The sequence below is a fragment of the Nycticebus coucang genome, chromosome 3, assembly GCF_027406575.1.
Source record: "Nycticebus coucang isolate mNycCou1 chromosome 3, mNycCou1.pri, whole genome shotgun sequence".
Classification (NCBI taxonomy): Eukaryota; Metazoa; Chordata; class Mammalia; order Primates; family Lorisidae; genus Nycticebus; species Nycticebus coucang.
Genome location: NC_069782.1, coordinates 40,552,909 through 40,573,955, shown reverse-complemented (window position 1 = coordinate 40,573,955; position 21,047 = coordinate 40,552,909). Strand labels below are relative to the sequence as shown.

Sequence of the window (21,047 nt, the reverse complement as noted above, 5' to 3'; positions counted from 1 at the left end):
CTATTTTTATCTCAAATTCAATTAACAATTTCAAGAGTGAGACTTACAGAAGTCTCACTACACCAACACATAATTTGCTTCTACACAGATGCTTATTCTAAGTTTAGCTGAATTCTATACTTACATTAGACTGAGGTTGCAACACACACATACAACAACAACAACAACAACAACAACAGAGCAAGTGGTAGAACAGTAGGGATTTAAAATTTTAACGTAAGCAACTCTGCAGCCACATCAGTTTGAATGTGAATGTGTGGTGCTATGGATTAAAGGAAACCTGCAGACTGAGACACTTAGTCAAACATAATAGCCGGGCATTGTGGTGGGCGCCTGTAGTCCCAGCTACTTGGGAGCCTGGGGTAAGAGAATTGCTTTAGCCCAAGAGTTGGAGATTGCTATGAGCTGTGGCACCATGGCTCTCTACCGAGGGTGATGTTGTGAAACTCTGTCTAAAAAAAAAAAAGAGTTTGAGGTTGCTGTGAGCTATGATGCCACATTACTCTATAGAGTGAGACAAAGTGAGACTCTGTCTCAAAAAAAAAAAAAAAGAATGACCAAATAGCTTTGAGGTAAGAACAGTTTCATGTGATTCTTTAGAGTTTTAATCACTTTCTGCATTTTGTTTGTGTTGTATAAAAGAAGATAAAAAATAATTTTTCCTACTTAAGCTACTTCTATTCAGTCAGAAATATTTTTCAAATGAAAGAGAACATTTTACATTCCTTTATTTTTAAATCCCACAATCCAGTTTTGATGGACTAGTCTGCTCAATTTCCAAACAACAGGAAAATACCAATCCCTACAATTTCCTAGTTGTAGTTAAAGATCAATCCTATAAGTTATCTTGCTAATAGGCACCCTACCCCATAGGACTTCTGTTTTGCAGGACTTATGAAAAGGAATGAATAGACAGAGCAGATACAAATTTCTCTCTCTCTCTCTTTTTTTTTTTCTGTTTTTGGCCAGGGCTGGGTTTGAATGCGCCACCTCTGGCCTATGGGGCCAGCGCCCTACTCCTTTGAGCTACAGGTGCCACCCCCAGTTTGCTTTTCTTATCTCCTTGCTGCTAAGAAGAGAGAAAGGAACAGATACAGCAGCTTCTCAACTGTACCTCACTAATTTGCACCCCCGTTTAGGAACTGCAGGCCTCTCGGCCTCAGCTGACAGCTTTCCCTTCCTTTTCCTTGGGATGCCTACGACTGCTATCTCTCTTTTGTCTTTTCTTCCACTTTCCCCCAATCTCTTTCACTCCCTCTCTCTTGCTGAGAGGATAAAATATATGTCTTTCCTTTTATATATCCTAATCTTTGGAGAAATCTTTCTCAAACCCATGTGCACTAGCTCTGCACTAGCTCACCTCAACCCCCAATGCCAGGTAGAAGAATTGTCTAAGTGCTAAGACTTAAATGCAAATCACCAGTGAATTTCTGGTAATCCTTTGATAGGAAATACATGGAATAAAAAATACCAGAATTTGGCTATTTTCAAATTGTACATCTGAACTGGTTTTGCTTATGTCTAAATACACAAGGCTACTCTGTCTTTCATGGAATTCAAGCTAAGTTTCTAAGGTAAAAAAAGAAAATCCTTTAAAAATAATAGTTAAGATTTCAAAAATAATTCCAAAAAACAAGTACTGGAATGCAAAACTATTATTTTTAACTTTAAGTTTAAGACAAAATGGTTCTAATAGCAATAAAATTACAAATGTGTTCTTAGATAGAACTTATTTTTGTACAGGATATACTAGCCATTTTAACTATAGTTTTCTAGCTATATAGGAGTTTATACAGTTATTTCAAAAATAGCTAAGTGTTTACATAGTTATTGATATGTAATTCTAATAAAAACTCCAACTGCCTACCAACCTGTCTCTATTCTGTTCTACTCATAAGCATTTCAGTTATTTACAGTTTCTAATACTTGATTGTTCTTTATATTCATTTATTTTCACTATTTACATAGTTCCCTAATATTTAAAAGGATAATAAAATAAAATTCTGGCATTTTCATCAGAGGCCTTTAAGGAAATATAAAACAATTTAAAGTGGTCAGAAGAATTACTGGACATTTTTAAGGCACAAGACTACTAGTGTAGTAAGTTAGCAACTGAGAGTGCCCTAAGATGGGACACTGAGAGTCAAAATGACAAAGGGAGCTGTTAATGTGGTACAGGATGGGAATTAATTCAGGTAATGAAAAGAAAACAAAGTTCTAAGCAGTTTTCTAAACTGTCCCTGGTAGTAAAACACATTCTTAAAAACTTGCATTCAGGGCGGTGCCTGTGGCTCAGTGGGTAGGGCGCCGGCCCCATATGCTGAGGGTGGTGGGTTCGAACTCCGCCCCGGACTAACTGCAACAAAAAAATAGCCAGGCGTTGTGGCGGGCGCCTGTAGTCCCAGCTACTCGGGAGGCTGAGGCAAGAGAATCACCTAAGCCCAAGAGTTGGAGGTTGCTGTGAGCTGTGATGCCACCACACTCTACCGAGGGTGATAAAGTGAGACTCTGTCTCTACCAAAAAAAAAAAAAAAAACAAAAAACCACACTGCATTCATCACTGCAAGAAAGCAACGCTCACTCTAAAATACACGCAACCAAATAAATAAATGAGGAAAGGTGAAAAGTAGCCATTCAGGTAAGCAGACACTGAGAAGCCCAAGGCCAACTGTAAAACCACTGCGATGACTTGGTGCTAAGAGCTGAGAACTTCGGCCCTGGTTCCGGTGAGACTTGAATTTCATGAAGAACGTGCTACCCTCTTCATCACCCTGAAAGATGCCATTGCTGATAACCTGGCACCTCCCTCAGGAAGATAGCCGGGTATCTCTCAATGAAAAGAGCAAACAGGATTTGTTGTAATTATAGATTATTACAATGTTCTTCCTGGTACAGAATGAGGCTTTCTTCAGTCATACTTAGTCCCACGGTCTCTCCCACCAGGTACCTTGCCTTCAAAGTCAGAGCTATCAAAACAGGCTTCTTTGGCGTGGCTTTGGCTAAAGGCAGAAAGAACTACCAAGAGCAGTAATGAACTTTCCCCCCACTCCAATTAAAACGAAAAGCAAAACTGAAGAGACAGGGTTTATGGGGTGGGGTGGAGAAGAGAGTGAAGGCGAACTAAGTAATCCCATGGTACCATGGTACACACACCATCAGCTTACAAAGCAGAAAGTAGGCTTTGTACGGAAGAGTCCCTATCTTTAAAAGTCTCGGTAAATCCATTTATAAGTAAAACGTGTTAAGATGAGTAAAAATTTCTATTTTATTTAGAAATACTTTGATCAAATACTGGTTACAATACTATGTATTAAATTTTAAAAGATGGATATAGCCAGGCGTGCTAGCTTATGCCTGTAATCCCAGCACTGGGCAGGCCAGGCGGGGTGGATTGCCTGAGCTCACGAGTTGGGCACCAGCCTAAGCCAGAGCCAGACCTTGTCTCTAAAAAAAAAAAGCCAGTCATTGTGGAGGGCACCTGTAGTCCTAGCTACTTGGGTGGCTGAGGCAAGAGAATCGCTTGAGCCCCAGAGTTAGAGGTTGCTGTGAGCTGTGACGCTCCAGCACCTACCAAGAGTGACAAAGTGAGACTCTGTCTCAAAAAATAAAATAAAATAAAATAAAAAGTAAAAAGATAGATATATACAAACTTACTCATGTCTTTGTTTTCTGTATATTCAAGTCTGCTCCATTTGCTGTCAGGAATATTTGAGTAGTTTAGAATGAGTATTCTGCTTTAAAACCTACCACACACTATAATTCCATCAACAAATATTTGAATCTTTTAAAATGTCACATTAAAATTAATCACTCTGAAGATGGACTTATGATTTCTATATCTCACTTCTAGCATCATGAAATTTGCCCTCCTTAGCCAGACAGGGTTACCACTGTTAGTACAATTGTGTTTTTGGTTTTTGACAAAATTATAGGCTGTGTCCTGGAACTATTCTTTTTATTTCTATTATGGTAAGGCAAAGAGTTACAAGGACAAGAAAAACCTTTCGAAGTGCCTGATAAGTACTTGAGAAAATGTGGAAGGCAGAAACGATATCCATTAGTCATTCCTGCATACAAAAAAGCAAGCCAGGGCAATAAAAAGAATTTATCCACTTACTTCCTCAGAAATAACAAAAGCATGCTAAATCCATTGTTCAGAAAAATTCTCTTTACATTAATCTACTCACTTGAGTTCTTATAGTAATTATCAAGTGTTATATTGATCCGAATGCATTTCAATTGCATTTTTATGTGACTTTTAAATGTATACATACTAAAATATGTTAGAGCAAAGAGCAGAATTTCTGTGGTCCTCGTACTTTTGTTTTTATGGGTTAAAAAAATGAAGTTTACAGGGATTGTGATAAACCTTTTCCTACCTCTAGCAAATTGCCACCTAGTCAACCCCATTGTGAGCAAAACCATACACCTCCTTGGATCTCAGTTCTATTTCTTTGAAAAAAATGGTCAATGTCACATCTAAAAAGACACCACTGACATAATCAATTTCTATAACCATATTTCTTGAAAAATCACTTATGCCAGGCAAAGTTTTAAGTTCTTTCCAGATATTAACTCATTTAAACCTCATAACCACCTTGTGAGGTTTTATAATTATGGGTGAATTGAAGCAAAGATGATTAGGAAATTGCCTATAGTTACAAAGCTAGTGAAGGACCTCAGGAAATTTCACTGCAAAATATGTGAGTGTGACCCTTTCATGTTTTGAATTAAAGATCCTGTGAAATGAACAGGGCCTTGGAAGGGGCTTTCCCTCTATCTGCATAACCAGGCAGACCCAGCAAAAGAATAATTGACTTCCTTTCCCCTCTCTGTTATCTCACTATATTTCAGGAAAGAAAATCAAGAATGCAACCATCTCTGGCCCAAATCATTTAAAATGTAATACCTAAAAAAAAAAAATAATAACAATAAAAATAAAATAAAATGTAATACCTGTCTCTCAGGTTAATTTCTAAGTCCGTTTCTGCTTATCCACTCATTCTCCCCAGTATCTATTCATCCTCCCTAGCAACCATTTATTGTCTCCAAAAGGACTTACCCACACTGCTCATCTCCCGCTCCTCTCTAAAGGATGGGTATAAAAATATCTGGATGCCATCGGGAGACTGAGCAATCACTCTGTGATACTCCCCATGTGCATAGTAAATAAGCCTCTCTCTTATCCATCTGCCTAAGTTGTGGGTTGATCTCACAGCAAACTTCCCCTTTCACTTCCACACGAGCACATAGCAGAACCACTTGGGGAGAAAGCAAATCCCACCAAGTGGAGGGTATAGCACCTCTTTGAAGTGCCTCTTCCTTTTAAAATGCCTCTTCCTTTTCTTGCCCTCAGTCTTCTTTTTCAAAACAGAATATATTAATGTTAATCTAATTAAATAAACTATGAAGAATGACAATTTTATACTTAACACGAACCCCCACTCCCCCACACTAATTTCTAATTACCCCTAACTATCCACTTTTCATAGAATATATCATATTTTTTGTCCCTTCTTAATTTTTTTGTCAAGCCTGCAAATGAAAAATGATTTTTACATTTCTAAATGGTTAAAATCATTGAAAAAGGATAATATTTTGTTATACATAAGAATTAAAAGAAACTCAGTTTTCAGTGTCCATAAATAAATTTTTATTGGAACATGGCCAAACTCATTTGTTTACACATCATCTATGTTAGCTTTCACTCTACAATGGCAGAGTGCTTGTGACAGAGACCATCTGGCTCACAGACTCTAAAAGATTTATTAGCTGGCCTTTTTAGGAGTTTTTTGATGCCTGGTCTAGTGGTTCTTATCCACATCTTTAAATTAAAAAAAACTACTTAAATGAAACTGGCTAAAGTCATAACTATAACTCAATTTTCTCATTTTTAGGTCTGTAATCTCTATCACTTTAACACACTGTTTTTAATGTTATTTAAAGTGGTAGGAACATAGGATAAATGACCTCCGAAATGGAATTACTTAATGGATGGATGTGTTTTCTCCTGTGTTACTATGTCTATTCATTGTTTAGATAGCAATGTTGCAGGGGACATGATGACATCAGTTGATAGTACAAAGAAAACAAGTGATAAACCACAGAAAACAAGTTTTAAAATAGTGTCAATGATATTTGCAATATTCTCTATCCACTTTTTACCTTACCTCTCACTAAATTTCGATATTTCATTTAAGTTCCTTTAAAAAATTAGTAATCTTTTTCAAATTACTAACTTTAGAATTAATAAGAATACAGAAAAGTAAAATAAAATGGGTCAACTTAGGATGCTTATGATCAAATCATTAATATCAAACATGATCTTGCTGTTCCTAGTGAGAGAAAAAAATGCCATCCAAAACCTTCATGTGCAAAGATAAAACAACCATGTCTGCTACCACAGAGAAAACAAATCTTACGCTTTCATCAAAGACATGATTTTAATCCAAACAGGAGAGAGTCTGAAAAGATTTTCAAACAGACTTCAAATGGCTCATACATAACAGGAGACTGTTAACTTCTATTTTAGATAATTGCTTCACACATGTCTTGGGAATAAGAAAAATAGCAGAAGTAGCAAAAGAAATTTTGTTAGCTCTCTTTTTCTTGTTGGGTTTTAAGATATGTTGTCATAAGACACCTTGATTTTCTTTTCTTTGGGAAAGATTCTTTGTATTGTAAAAGCACGATTATCCAGAGCAAGGGAGACATTTTCTATTGATGATGATAACGTGGGTGCTTTAGAGTTTCCACACTTACCTTTACAATTCAGTTCATCATAAGGGATAATCTAGAGGCATAATAAGAATTCGCAGGTCTTTGTAGATAAATTCAATAAGAACTCACAGGTCTTTATAGATAAACTCAATACTGAAATTTTGAATTTAACAATAATAATTTAAATGGGACATCATTCAACATTTGTAGGAAGAAAAATCAATTAAGAACTATATAATTTTTAACCCCAAGTGGCACAATTCCAATAGGAATAAGAAGTTACCAAGAAGTGGGTTTATTTGAAACTCATAATGATTTTCAGGCAAGCTAAAACAGAGTTTTACGCTATCTGCTGGAGATTTAAGTTTAGAGCTACAAGGATGTCATTGCCCTATGCAAACCTTGTTGCATTAAAAAATACTATTATATTTTCTGGCAAGTTTGCTTTGTTTGTTAATGAGACAAAACCTTGTTATCTGACTTTCTGTTAGAATGTCAGAGTTGGTCATGGAACTTACTGTAATAATATCATTCATGGGAAAAATGAGCTAATCAGTTGAATTAGGATGTGTGGTATGCATAAACTTGCAGGAAATTAGAAGTCATTGTGAGACTTATCATCTATATAAAGCAATGATAGACAGACATGCATAATGAAATCTGCTTTTATCGCATGAAACTGGGAAAGATAATTAAAAGATACAAAAGCAAATAATTTCCAAAAGGGTCTGTCTAGAGAAATGATTCTCAGTTTAAGGAGTCTGAAATGATTTAGCTCAAGCACTTTTACAGTGATCTCTTTTTGTACCTCTGAAACTTTCTATTTGCAGATACGGCAGTTTTAATTTGAAGAAAAAAGTGACTTAGACATTTGTTTAATTTTACAAGTAAATGATCCTATAAATTCTGATGAGTATTTCTATTATGTCCTTTAAGGAAAATTTCTGAATAGGTATTGCTCAACAAATCTCCCACTTTCTCCATGTTTTATGGATCATTTTCAAATTTTAAAGTTTCTTTTAAACTGCTCAGACATAGCTGAGTTTCTCACAGATTTTATTTTATTTTTTAATTTTACTTATTTTTTAATTACGTCATAATGGTGTACATTAACACATTTATGGGGTACAATGTGCTGATTTGATATACAATTTGGAATGTTGATTAACTTGACCTTCACCTTGACCTTCACCCTTGACCTTCACCTCATTTACTTATTTATTGTGTTAAGACGTTTATACTCTGCTCTTAATTTTCACATGTACCCTTGCACTGTGCATGTTAGGTGTTTCTCACAGATTTTAAAAGTTTCCTGATCTTTACCCCTGTCAGGGTTTAGGGAACCATTTTACCTCTGATTTTATCCTAAGTAGCAAAGACATTTGAGACGATTTTAGTTTCATAATTGTGTTATATCTGTTCCTTTTGAATTATGATGAATAAAATAACTTTAGTTAAGGAAATATCATGAGAAAATACATGTTGTTTCAGTTGGTAAGGCCTGGGGAAAACTGGCTTTTACTTATTAATACTTTGCTGGGGAAGCTTCATGAGGACCGGGTCTAAGTCTACCATCCTATACTGAAAGGTTTCTTTGCTTAACCTTAGTGGCTCTTTACTGTATTCTACGTAGTTTTGTCAGTTTCCTTAGATCATAAAAAGTAACTCTGTTCTCACTTCTCTTAGCAGATAACTATTTTCTGGGTAGAATTCCTTTGATAAAACTCCAGATCTTCCTTCCTCTCTAAATCACAATCTTCATTCATCACTACCTGCCTACTCTGTGTTCTATTTTCCTTCCTCCATTTGTCAGATGAAGGAAAGAGTGTTCCTACCTGCAGCTGACCTCTACACCACGTTTGTCCTCCATTCTGTTCCCACCACGAATCCCCTTTTCCTTATTTTTTCATTTCATTCCATTAGCTATACGCATTTTCAATTTTCTCCTATTCTAATTGGTTATCTATTAAAACTGCCTGGTCCTTCCCTCCCCCTTGTCATCAAAACTTTCAGAAAAGTATTACTCAGTTTCTCCCATTTTTACAATTATAATTGCTTTATATATTCTTTCCATCACAGCTGTTCGTTCTCTGCCCATTATAGTTTATTGAAACTGTCTTTGCAAACATTTCCAATGCCCTTTTGTTAATTGTAAATTGATCACGTCCTATTAGATATGACTTCATGGAACGTTTGACACTGCTGAGCACCTCCCACCTCTATGCCTAAAACTCTCTCTCTCTCTGCCCTTCTCCCTTTCATTCTCTTGCTGTCTCAACATCACAATCTCCTTTTTGGTTCACTGAATCCTGACTTGCTTGAATCTCAGAGTTTCACATCTTTTCTTCTTTCTACCCAGCCTCCTCTTTGCTTTTAGCACTTTTGCCCTTTCTTCTTTTTCTTTCATTACCATGCTTTCAATACCATATTTGTTCTTTACCTAACTCAAGGATTGTTGTGATAATTGCATGGAAAAATGTAAGTGAAGTAATGGCCACAGTCTGTGAGTCTGCAGACTCCTAAGATGTGAGTAGCTCTCTCCAAGTCCCCTCCTAATCTTGATCCAATATTCTTTTGAATGTGAATGGTACTTGATTTGCCCATGTAAGTTCTTTAATTTTTTCTTAGGAAAAATAGATTTCAGAGATGAAGCCAGCTTGGCTCCGGTAACACAGTGGTTATGGTGCCAGCCACATACACCAAGGCTGGAGGGTTTGAACCTGGCCCAGGTCAACTAAACCACAATGACAACTGCATCAAAAAAAAAAAAAAAAAAAAATAGCCGGGCATTGTGGTGGGTGCCTGTAGTCCCAGCTACTTGAGAGGCTGAGGCAAAAGAATAAAAAAAAAAGAGAAAGACATGAAGCTAGTTGTAGATGAAGTAAAATAAAATGTTCATTTCCTTAAAAAATTTTGAATTAAAAGTTGGTGAATTGAGTGCTTGAAATAAGCATGCAGAGGGCGGCACCTGTGGCTCAAAGGAATAGGGCTCCCTGCCCTATATACTGGAGGTGGCGGGTTCAAACCCAGCCCCAGCCAAAAACTGCAAAAAAAAAAAAAAAAAAAAAAAAAGAAAGAAAGAAGCATGCAGAGAGTAAAAGCAATGAAAAAATATAGTGCAGCCTACAACTAAACTTGCTACAAATTAGTCCATCAACTGAATTCTTATGGGAGCTTCTGAGATTCAATTCTGTCTGGTTGAATTAAATAATTTTAAAGTACATAGTCTTCTGTGAAGGGTGAACATATTGTTAGGATGTGATCTATTTATTTCTCTTTGCACTTTCTTTTACTATGCCTTTTTAAATGATTTTTCCAATTTGAGGCAATAACAAAAATACCAGGCAAGAAGCAAAGACTCCATTATATTTTCTTGCAATCTAAATAATCTGGCTTCACTTTTTTAGAATAATGGCTTGAAAAATGCACTCTGTGTTAACAATACATTATCTGCCTATGTGAGGCCATTCAGAAAGGCATTAAATTTCCATAAATTTTTGTTATGTATGGATTTATATTTACAATATTGTCCTTAATTCTTTCATGTTTATTTATATTTGTTACTAGTACAAGAACATAAGAAATATCAGACGGGATATTATTTATGGTCTATACACATATTTTCTGCCACTAGTCCCTTGATTCTTTGAAGAAATTACAGTGATTCTTTAAAATATAAGTTTTAAACACAGTACATTGACCATTACATACATGCTTTTTTACTTTATTGAGAAGGGTTTATTGCCTGGGTTAGAATGTAGTCATATCATCATAGCTCTCTACAACCTCAAACTTCTGGACTCAAGCCATCTTCCTGCCATAGCCTCGTGAGATGCTGGGACTGTAGTGTGTGCCACCACACCTGGGCATTTTTTTTTTTTTACTTTTTATAGAGACAGAGCATTACTGCTGATGGTCCCAAACTTGTGGCATTAAGCAATTCTTCTGCCTCAGCCTCCCAGCGTGTTGGGGTTATAGGATGACCCGATGCACCCAGCTCAAATTATACATTTTTTGCCTTTAACTTTTGTAGATACCATTGGTCAAGAAAATTGAAAATTTGCTCACATCCTTCCTCCATAGAAGCTGATGTGGACTTGCCGTTTCTGAAAGATGAGGCCAAGGCTCAAGCCACCTCTCACTCAGATCTGCCTCTCTCTGTAGCCTCATTCCCATCCCTAACTCTGCCTCCTCCCATTTCTTGCTCCAAATCCATTTGCTAAACTCTTTACAGTCACCTTTTACATTCTACATTTTTGTTGTCTCCAGGGAGACTTTATTAACACCATTTATTCTTCCTTGTTCATACCCAAAGAATTAGTTCCTCCTTTTTTGTAGGATTATCACATCTTGTACTTTCTTTAATTAAAAATATAATACAATGTGACTAATGTGAAAATACATTTATTGTGGTAAGACACACGTAACATAAAATTTATCATTTTAAGCATTTTAAAGCTTAACATTCAGTAACATTAAGTACATTCACATTATTATGCAACTATTTGTTGCATCTGTTTCTAGAACTTTATCTATCTTCCCAAACTGACATTATGCATGCATTAAATACTTTACTATTTCTGTTTGTTTGTTTTTAAGACAGGGTTTTGCTATGTTGCTCAAGCTGTTCTCAAATTTCCAGATGCAAGTGATCCTCCCGCCCCACCCTCCTGAGAAGCTGGGACTTCAGGTTACACTATTGTATCCCATTTATAATTACTTTTTAACATGTCTTTCTCCCATCCTAGACTGATAGCAGAACTAAATATTTATTATATGAGCATTACTAATAAATGTATACCTAGTCCTTAATGCAATGCCTGGCAAACATAAGATGCCCAATAAACATGTGTCGAACTGAAGTATATGACCACAATCTCATATGAGATCATTACATTAGCCAACCATATCAAATTGCGCCAACCTTCCAGCTCTATGCCAGCTGAACCTCATACTTTACCAAAAAAAAGCCTAACAATGCAAAACAAAAAATAGCAAAAGCATACTTTCACGGGTTTTCACTTTGCCAAAGACTAAAAAATAAAAAGAAAAAATAGGAATGAGAACAAAACATTACTTTTAGTGCTTTCTCTTTTCATGATAATGAAAATTAAAATTTTAGCCTGGTATTCGGGATACTTCATTATCTGAGTCCTACCAATCTCTTTGCTCTTCTTTACTTTTCATATCCTAACTCTAACCAACACATAATTCATTATTCTTGGAATAGGAAGTTTCAGGTTTTCTTTCTCAGATTCTCTGAAGTCAAATCACAGCCTTCTTCCAGACGTATGCTCAAATGCTATCTAAGGTGAAGCCTCCTCTAATGCTTTGGCCTAGACCAGATAGCATTCTTCTCTCTTACCTTTTGCTTTTAGTGCCTATCCTTTGCTTTTATTTCATTTTTCACTAAATTATATCTAGCTACATGTTTATATGTCTGTCTGCATTGGTGAACAACACGGAAATGTGCATAAAGCCTCACTTATTTTATTTCTACTTCTTTCCTTCAGAAACGGTCAACATTTACTATACCTGGTAGGTGCTAAGAATTACATATGGAATGAACAAACACTTTGTTCATTTAATACATATGATTAACATAGTGCTGTTAGTAGAGCATTCTTAATGTTCTGCAATCTATCCCTTAAGGGACTAGTGAATGAACAACATGAAAACACCAGTCACAATGAACTATACCTAATGCAGTTTGACAAATAAAAATGTGACCACGAGGTTCATGTCACTGTATGAAGTAAATACAAATGAGAAAGATAGAGTCTATTTTCTCAGGAAACTAATGACTTGGGCTTAGACAAATAGATAATTAACTCCAATACTTATTGAATGGCTATCATGCATGCTGAAGCAAGAGCTTTAGAAATCAAAAGTAAGGAGCAATGACTATTGGCAGAGAATCACAAAACATTTCATTAAAAAGGTGCTGTTTGAGCTTGAGTTTTAAAATGGGGAAGTATAATTTCAATGGGTGGGTTGGTGTTGTGGAGGCATTCCAGGAGAATCTTTGTCATATGCGAGATTTAGAATCAGGAAAAACTTTAGTTGCTTAAAAAAAACAATGCACGCTAGCATTTAAAAATACTTTAAAATGACTCAGTCAAGGCAATAGGGGTAGTGAGAATTAAAGTTGAATTTATAGGTTAGGACCACTGGGGTTTTATAATTTGTAGGTTAGGACGACTGGGGTTTTCTGATGCTATGTTACAGCTCTATGTAATATATATGATTATATTATTAACATGCATTAATAGGAAGTATTATATAGTGTCATTAATATGATAATACAGTATATATCATATAGAAGTATATAACGCAGATCAGAATATATTATACTATATTATAAAAATAATATTATTAAGGCCTTGCCTAGCAAGTTTAATTTGCAAAACTATATATCATAAATGGGTAGGAGGTAAGAACAGATACAAATGTAATATTCCAGGTGATAATTAATGAAAATCTGAACTATTGCAACTTTAATATATTTGGAAACAGATGAGAACAAATGGATGTGGGGAACTTTATACTGTTACATATGAATTGTGACTGATATGAGGACAATTAATGACAATTAAGGTCATGGGGTGGGGGGAAAGGAAAAGCAGAGAGAGAGAAGGAGGGAGAGCGGTGGGGCCTTGGTGTGTGCCACACCTTCTGGGGACAAGACATGATTGCAAGAGGGACTTTACCTAACAATTGCAATCAGTGTAACCTGGCTTATTGTACATTCAGTGAATCCCCAACATTAAAAAAATAAAAAGAAAGAAAGATAACCACATATTCAAGTAAGAGAGAATAGTGGTAGATTAGGAGAAATAATCTTTCTGGTTTCATTTCTAAAATAATTGTAGTACTTGATTTCCAGTATTATTGTGCTGGTATATGTAGATTTAGCACAGTGTCTAGAGATTTAAGGCACTCAGTAAATATTAACTATTATTCTTTTTGAGTAGTCAAGAAAATTATCAAGTGTTAATGTCACGATGGAACATTAAATTTCACTTTAAAATATCTTTATTATTTTGTTTATAAGAAAAATGAAAAGTATATATCATACTATATATTTGCATATATATATAGCATATAATATATAGTATACTGGCAAACAGCAGACACAAGTGTTCAGTACTTATACCTAAAACCTTTTTAAATGCCTACAATAATGTATATTTTTATATTTGTAAAAAATGTATATCATTTTATGTGACTTAATCTTTTTCACATAGGAGAAAGTTTTTTCCAGAAAAGAAGACAGTATTTTTATGTTCTTTTCAATGAGATTGCTTGTTTTATTACATTAATGTACCATGTAAAATATAAGGAGACATAGAGGAAACCAGGTGGAGATTCAGAGCCACCACAGAGTATGGTGCTTTTATGTAAATAAGAAAATGTGCTCTGTGCTTATGACCCTCTCTTGCATATCTAGAGTCACAAACTCCGAGCTGAATTTCAATTTCTGCACACAGAACCTCCCCTGCCACTTTGCCCCCTGCTGGACATTTGTGGCAGAGCATAATCTATATAGCCATTAGCTAAGCCCAGCGGAGGTGCCAGGGAAGGTTGAACCCTTTCCTAAAGCTCAGGAGAGAGTGTAAACCTCAAGCTGTATAGGTTGGTTTCTTTTCCACAGATGTCAGAGCTGAAGCCCTGGATGACTCAGAATAAGTAAAGCGTAAATGAGGGCTCTGTGGGATAGATTATATAAAGGAAAGATCATGAAGGGTGATAGGCGTCAGTGAGAATGGGACACAGGGAGAGAGTGAGAGACAAAAAGAGATACATAAACGATAAAATAAATTCTGTTAAAATAATGAGGATATAATAAACTTTATCCTCTTTCCGGTCGTACACATGCATGTGTATGTCTGAGTATTTCGAGATGTCCCTCACAATCTAAACCTCTTGTAAGTACTCCAATTTGTACAAAAAATCAACACATTGAACCCCACAAAGGCATATATGTATTCATGATCTATGTGTACATGACTTCATAAAAGGAAAAAAGAAAAGAAAAGAAAAAAAATCAAGTTCTTCTTGATGTCTTAAAAGAGATGAAAAGATGAAAATAAATGGTTCAAAAAGTAAAAAAAAAAAAAAAACTCTGAAAATTTGCTTTTTCTTTTCGAAAATATTTTCTTTGGTTATTTACTTTAATATCCAAACTTCAGCTAGCTCTTCTTTCTAAAGCTACCAATAGTATAAATTTGTCTAAACTTTTATTGTGAGACTATCAATCGATACGTGGTACTTTACTTACAGAGATTTCTTTCTTTACCTTTCTTTCTTTCTTTTTTTTTTTTTTTTGAGACAGAGTCTCCTTTTGTCACTCTGGTACAGTGTCATGGTGCCATACCTCAAAGAATCCTCATACTCTTCGGCTTAAGCCTCTCGAGTAGCTGAGACTACAGGTACCCACCACAACACCCAGCTATTTTTAGAGATGGGGTCTCACTCTTGCTCAGGGTCATCTCAAACTCCTGAACTCAGGCCGTCTCCCACCCTTGGCATCCCAGAGGGCTGGAATTACAAGTGGGAGCCACCACACCAGCTACTTACAGAGATTTCTTATACTAGCCACTATAATGATAGAGAATCAATAACTCAAACTGTAAGTGTTTCTGATTTTTTCTGGTATTTTATGTTGAAGTATTAATTGTGTTATAAAGTTAAAGTTGACTTTTTTTCCTACTTCTCTCTTAAAAGAGTCACTTATTATTTTTAAGCAATTTAATGCTAGAAAACTAAGGTTACTTTTTGTTTTTGCTTTTTTTTTTTTGGCTTGGCCTGTGAATTTCCAAATAGGAAGTCTGGTTAAGCCACATAGACATTAATTATAATTAACCACAGAAAGAAAATGTATTGAAATTAATAATGAGCACAACTACTTGCACAAATAATTTTGGCTTATATAAATTATTTAAACAAAAAACAAACAAAAAGAAAATTCAGCCAACGCAGGTGGATTGCCCTGAGCTCATGGGTTTGAGACCAGCTTGAGCAAGAGTGAGACCCTATCTCAAAAAATAACTGGGCATTGTGGCAGGCACCTGTAGTCCCAGATACTCGGGAGGTTGAGGCAAGAGGATCACTTGAGCCCAAGAGTTTGAGGTTGCTATGAGCTATGATGTCACAGCACTCTACTGAGGGTGACAAAGTGAGACTGTGTCTGGAAAAAAAAAAATCAGAAGCCTGCAGTAGATATAGAGGAATGTTAATGATTAAAATTTATTATATTTATGTAAAATCAATCAAATTCACCATACTGCCGATAAGAGACTATAATCGTATTTGAGGGCTAAAATCATATTCTAGAAAGCAGTTATAAATCTTTCCATTACTTTTGTTAAGTGTTTTCTCATTTTATGTATAATTGAACTATTTAGTTACTATTTCTGGAGCAAACTTTTGGAGCCTCACTTGATCTTACTAGACATTTTTATTTCAGCATAAATACTTCATTCAAGTGGTCTCATTACATCTTTTTTTGATGACAAACAGAGATTCTATCACAGCCATATTAAATAATGCTTTTATGTTAGTAGTCACCAAATCTTTTATGTGTTTACCCTTATCAACACGATTTTGAAGGATGCATCCAAAATAAATGTATATTGTCATATATATTAAAATCAAAATTAACAATGATACAATACAAAATGAATACTCGCTTTGTAAGGAGTGGATAATTTACTCCACTGTTAAAAAGACTTAGTTCTCATCATTACCCATTATTACAAAGGTTCTTTTCTTCTTTCTTCCTTTTGATTTTCAAAGCACCCAATTTGAGAAACTAAATGTCACTAGAAAGCTTTTTTTTTTTTAGTGGTTGTCACCATTTATGCTTTTAACACTGCTAGCTTTTAATTCACATGGAACTTAGCTATCTCATAATTGAAAGTCCACTATTTCTGAAGTTAAAAATTGTTAATGCTGGAACAAACAAAAGGGTTTACATACAAACCCATTTAATTAACCTAGCTTATTTTAAGGGACAGAGGGGCTTTTACTGATAAGATTTTCTGAGTGGTTTGAAAATAAAATGTGTATTTGTTTGTATGCATAGTGTGTATGTTAAGGTTATCTTGTTAGAAACCCCTTCATAAGACTTATCGTTACTGATATTAGCCTCTCACATCGTTAAAAATTATTTTATTTATTTATTTATATTTATGCATAAAGGATATACATCATTTTGGGATACATGTGATAATTTGATACATTCACATAATACATAAAGATTAAACCAAGGGAATTAAGATATCCATCACCCTAAACATTTACCTTTAATTTATTCCAGAAACATTAGAATTATTTTCTTTTAGCTATTTTGGAATGTTAGCTACAATCACTCTATGGATCTATTGAACATTAGATCTTATTTTTTCTAACGGTATATTTATATAAACTCCTTAATCAACCTCTCATCTCCTCTTCCCCTATCCTTGATTACTTAAAAATATGAAGATGTTTCTGAATTAATTTAATATGCCCACTACAAAGCTTCTGGGGGGCTGGAATAGCCTTGTAGACATCAGAGAGAGAGAGAGAGAAGAGGGGGCTAAGAATATTTTAGTGTCTAACACAGAGTTAATTTCTTTCGTGTGTGTGTGTGTTAGATCTAACTATCTGAGTTCATTTGGGCACTAAAAAGTTAAGTACAATTTTCTAAAGAGAAAATGACTCTTTAAATCTCAAAGAGGTTATTTAAAATACGTTCTCAGAGTTGAGAATGATAGTAAAAGAAGTGGATTCAATGATGTCACTGACCATGGGCATGACATTTTTAGGGGGTAGGAGTGAGCGGGATGAGGGGACACACACACAAATCTCTCTCCCAAAGGTCAACTTTTATTTGTAACATATTCCTGACAGATACTTGACATTTTTTTCAATTCCGGAGCTGAGTGTTCATTCCTGAAAGGACTGTCATCCTGTCTGTCGTCCTTCTAAATCCCCATCCCACCAGTGCACCTGTCACCAGCTCTCAATTGTCTTCGGTCTCCCAGGGATAGATACCAGTACCCAAAAATCAGGAAACAAGACTCCGACAGCTAGCTTCAACAGGCCTTGTTCAGGGGCATATTCGGAATGTGGTTTATTTTCGTGACAGTTTTCATGAAAGTGATGTGAAACATGAGGGATGTGATGTTCGCAATATTGCACCTCAAAAGAGGAGAAAGTGGGTGTGTTACCTCCTGATTAGCGGCAGCTAGTTCTTCTTCCAGTGCAGAGACTCTTTCTAAAGAAACCCTCAGTCGCTCCCTTACCTAGAAGAAAAATCAAAATATGTGCAGTAATAGTCATCCCATACATGTTCAACTGTGCTGAGTCCATCATTAACATCACCAGAGACAGTTCACTTGGCAAATCATTAAGGTATTTATAGCCCCAGGTGCTCAGAGTAACAAACTTGGCAGGAACACTGTAAGTACATTGTCACCTCACGTTATCACTCTATCAAGGGATTTCCTTTTTTGCAAATCCTTTCGGTGGCTGAGAGAAATTTGGATGAAGCTGAGGATTGATTTGTCTTCTCCTGAATTCTCATTCATAGTCAATGGAGATAAAATTCAAGAGCATATCATGAATTCATTAGAAAAATAGCCACAAGTTACATATGCAAAATAAGCAAGGAAAAACCTCTTTTTCTCTACTTCCTAAAAGAACAAGTGAATTTTAATTTGGCATTTAGTAGCGAACTTCAAAAATGATTTTTCTAAAAGCAAAGGATTCTTAGAACCTGAAAAAGTCTTCATTGCTCTTGCTTTACGTTAATTAGATGTCTGTGTTGTTTTTGAAGAATTGCAAAGGTCTTAGTTATTTTGTAAATCCCAACGAGCTTTCCAGTATCAAAGGTTAAACCATTATATTATATCAAACTAAAAACTGAACATTTTAGGTGAAAAGTAATGGTGACTTATACATGTTTTGTACATAAATGAAACTCAGTGTTTCTTTGATTCTTACTTTCTTAGAGTTTTAAAGTTGTTTTAGTTCTTATACATTTAGCTCTGTAGATATGCCTCAGGCGTCCTCAAACTTTTTAAACAGGGGGCCAGTTCACTGTCCCTCAGACCATTGCAGGGCCAGACTATAGTTTAAAAAAAAAAAAACTATGAACAAATTCCTATGCACACTGCACATATCTTATTTTGAAGTAAAAAAAAATGGGAACAAATACAATCACACCGCCTCATGTGGCCCGCGGGCCACAGTTTGAGGACCCCTGCGCCTTATATTATTTATCAATAGATTAAAATCTAAAGAAATAAATTTTATTGAATTAAAATGAATGACTATGGCAGTTTAATTGTCTTAAAAAAATTGAAAAACTTTATAGCTTTAACGTAAGATATAATTGATGGTGAATTTTTGATTATTTCTTAATTAATACATATTTTCCATGGAACTGCTATATATTTGTGCAGTGAATATGTATTATATGAAAGCCCAGATACACAAAAAAGATAAAGTTGAAGTTACAACATTATTTCCTAGTTAGCAAACGAACAAAAGGCCAGCAATGCCCCGTGAAGCTAGACTCTAATTAGGAATTTTAAAAAATCTCAATCTTGTTTGGGTACTGTATTCTAACATGTATATTCAGGTGACTTCTGAAATACCTTCTGAATCAGTAAGAAAAATATCCAAGAAGGGTCTTAACATTATTGGATTTCATTATGCTCAAATTCTCTGAAAAGTAGTAATATACCCATAATGGACATCTGATATCAAAAACAGTTGCACAGGAGCCTTCAAGTGGCACCAGGTCAACTGGCAAGTACCCATCCTGTTAGACAAATATCTGCTAGTTTATAAAAATGCATAAAATTAATTTTGACTAATAAGCACCAGATACATAGAAGGGACGCTGATGATTTGACTTGGGTAATCATTTTTTCTGAATGGCCTAGACAGATTAAAAAGAAGCAAATATCCTGAAACCATAAAAATGAATAAGATAGATATAAATTTCAATGCAGATATCAATAAAGGGGTGTGATACTTAACAGGGGTGATGGTGAAGTTTTATTTCCATTTCTAAAACACTAATGATAAAATATGGGTGTTCTGAAAAAGCTCTAGGAAACTTGGTTAATGAGAACAGCAATATAAAACGATCTCAATATAAGCTAATAATTTCATCAAACACAACACTTCACATTTATGGTCCTGTGAAGAAGTCAAGGTGCCTTATTTTAAAACCTATATTGGTACAGGGGATGACTCTAAAAGAGTCATCTAAGTCATAAAATAAAAGGCTGAATTTAAGCTTTCGTATCTTCCTAACTTTCTTTCTCTAAACTGAAAAACATATAAAATGCTCCAATGTTCAAATGTTTTCTATTTAACGTAAGTTAAACATTTATATTTTCATTGTGTTGAACTTTCATGAAGTACAAATTATCAAGCTTATTAAACAATATGAAAATAGAATACTCACCCCTCAAGAAATTTAAAATAGTGCTCTACAACTTGAGATTGTGTTACTCACAAGATAATGAATCTAAAATTCTTTATAAGGATATAAAAACACTATAAATATATTTTACCTAAATATTTTAAATGTAAAACATCGATGCTGCAAATATCAATATTGTATAATGAGAATGTTCCTCATACTTGTATGTGGATCAATTATTCTCTGCTTTTAATTTTGTGATAAAGACTCATATAAAAGAAACATGTTAACTTCATCTTGCACTTATATTTGCAAAACTTAGTAAGAAAGAAAAGTGGGGGAATTCAAAGAAGTAACCTTTCCAAGGCATACAGAATCTTAACATTGTACCTTGTCTACTTGGCTGGAACTGCACTGACAAGAAAGCCCCTCTGATAAGCCTTTTAGCTTTTTGCCTTGCTCTGAGGATTGCAAAGCAGAAATGTCATAATTTTTCTTCTTGTTGGACTTCATATGCTACGTGGATACGATTGATAATGACATGAAATAATTACAGTTTTCATTTTCTCTCTAAGTACACAGTTGATAGACTTGTTTTTGTACTTTTTATGATCTTTTATGATTAAACCACTTTACTTATTTGAGACAGAGTCTCGCTCAATTGCCTTGTGGTTGCGTGCTGTGGCATCATAGCTCACAGCAACCTCAAACTCTTGGTCTCAAGATTTCCTCTTGTCTCAGCCTCCCAAGTAGCTGGGACTACAGGTGCCTGCCACAACATCCGGCTAGTTTTTCTATTTGTAAGATGGGTCTCTCTTCGCTCAGGCTGGTCTGGAACTCCTGAGTTCAGGCAATCCACCCACCTCAGCCTCTCAGAGTGCTCGGATTACAGGCATGAGCC

General features: G+C 35.2%; 1 protein-coding gene across 1 annotated transcript in view; it reads right to left on the bottom strand.

The window, feature by feature from the left end:
* The window catches only part of PPFIA2 (PTPRF interacting protein alpha 2), a 512,563-nt gene that overhangs the window by 156,852 nt on the left and 334,664 nt on the right, over nucleotides 1-21,047 (bottom strand). The window contains exon 5 of the mRNA XM_053585751.1: nucleotides 17,937-18,011. Coding sequence (XP_053441726.1) covers nucleotides 17,937-18,011 — 75 coding nt within the window. The remainder of the gene's footprint in view (nucleotides 1-17,936; nucleotides 18,012-21,047) is intronic.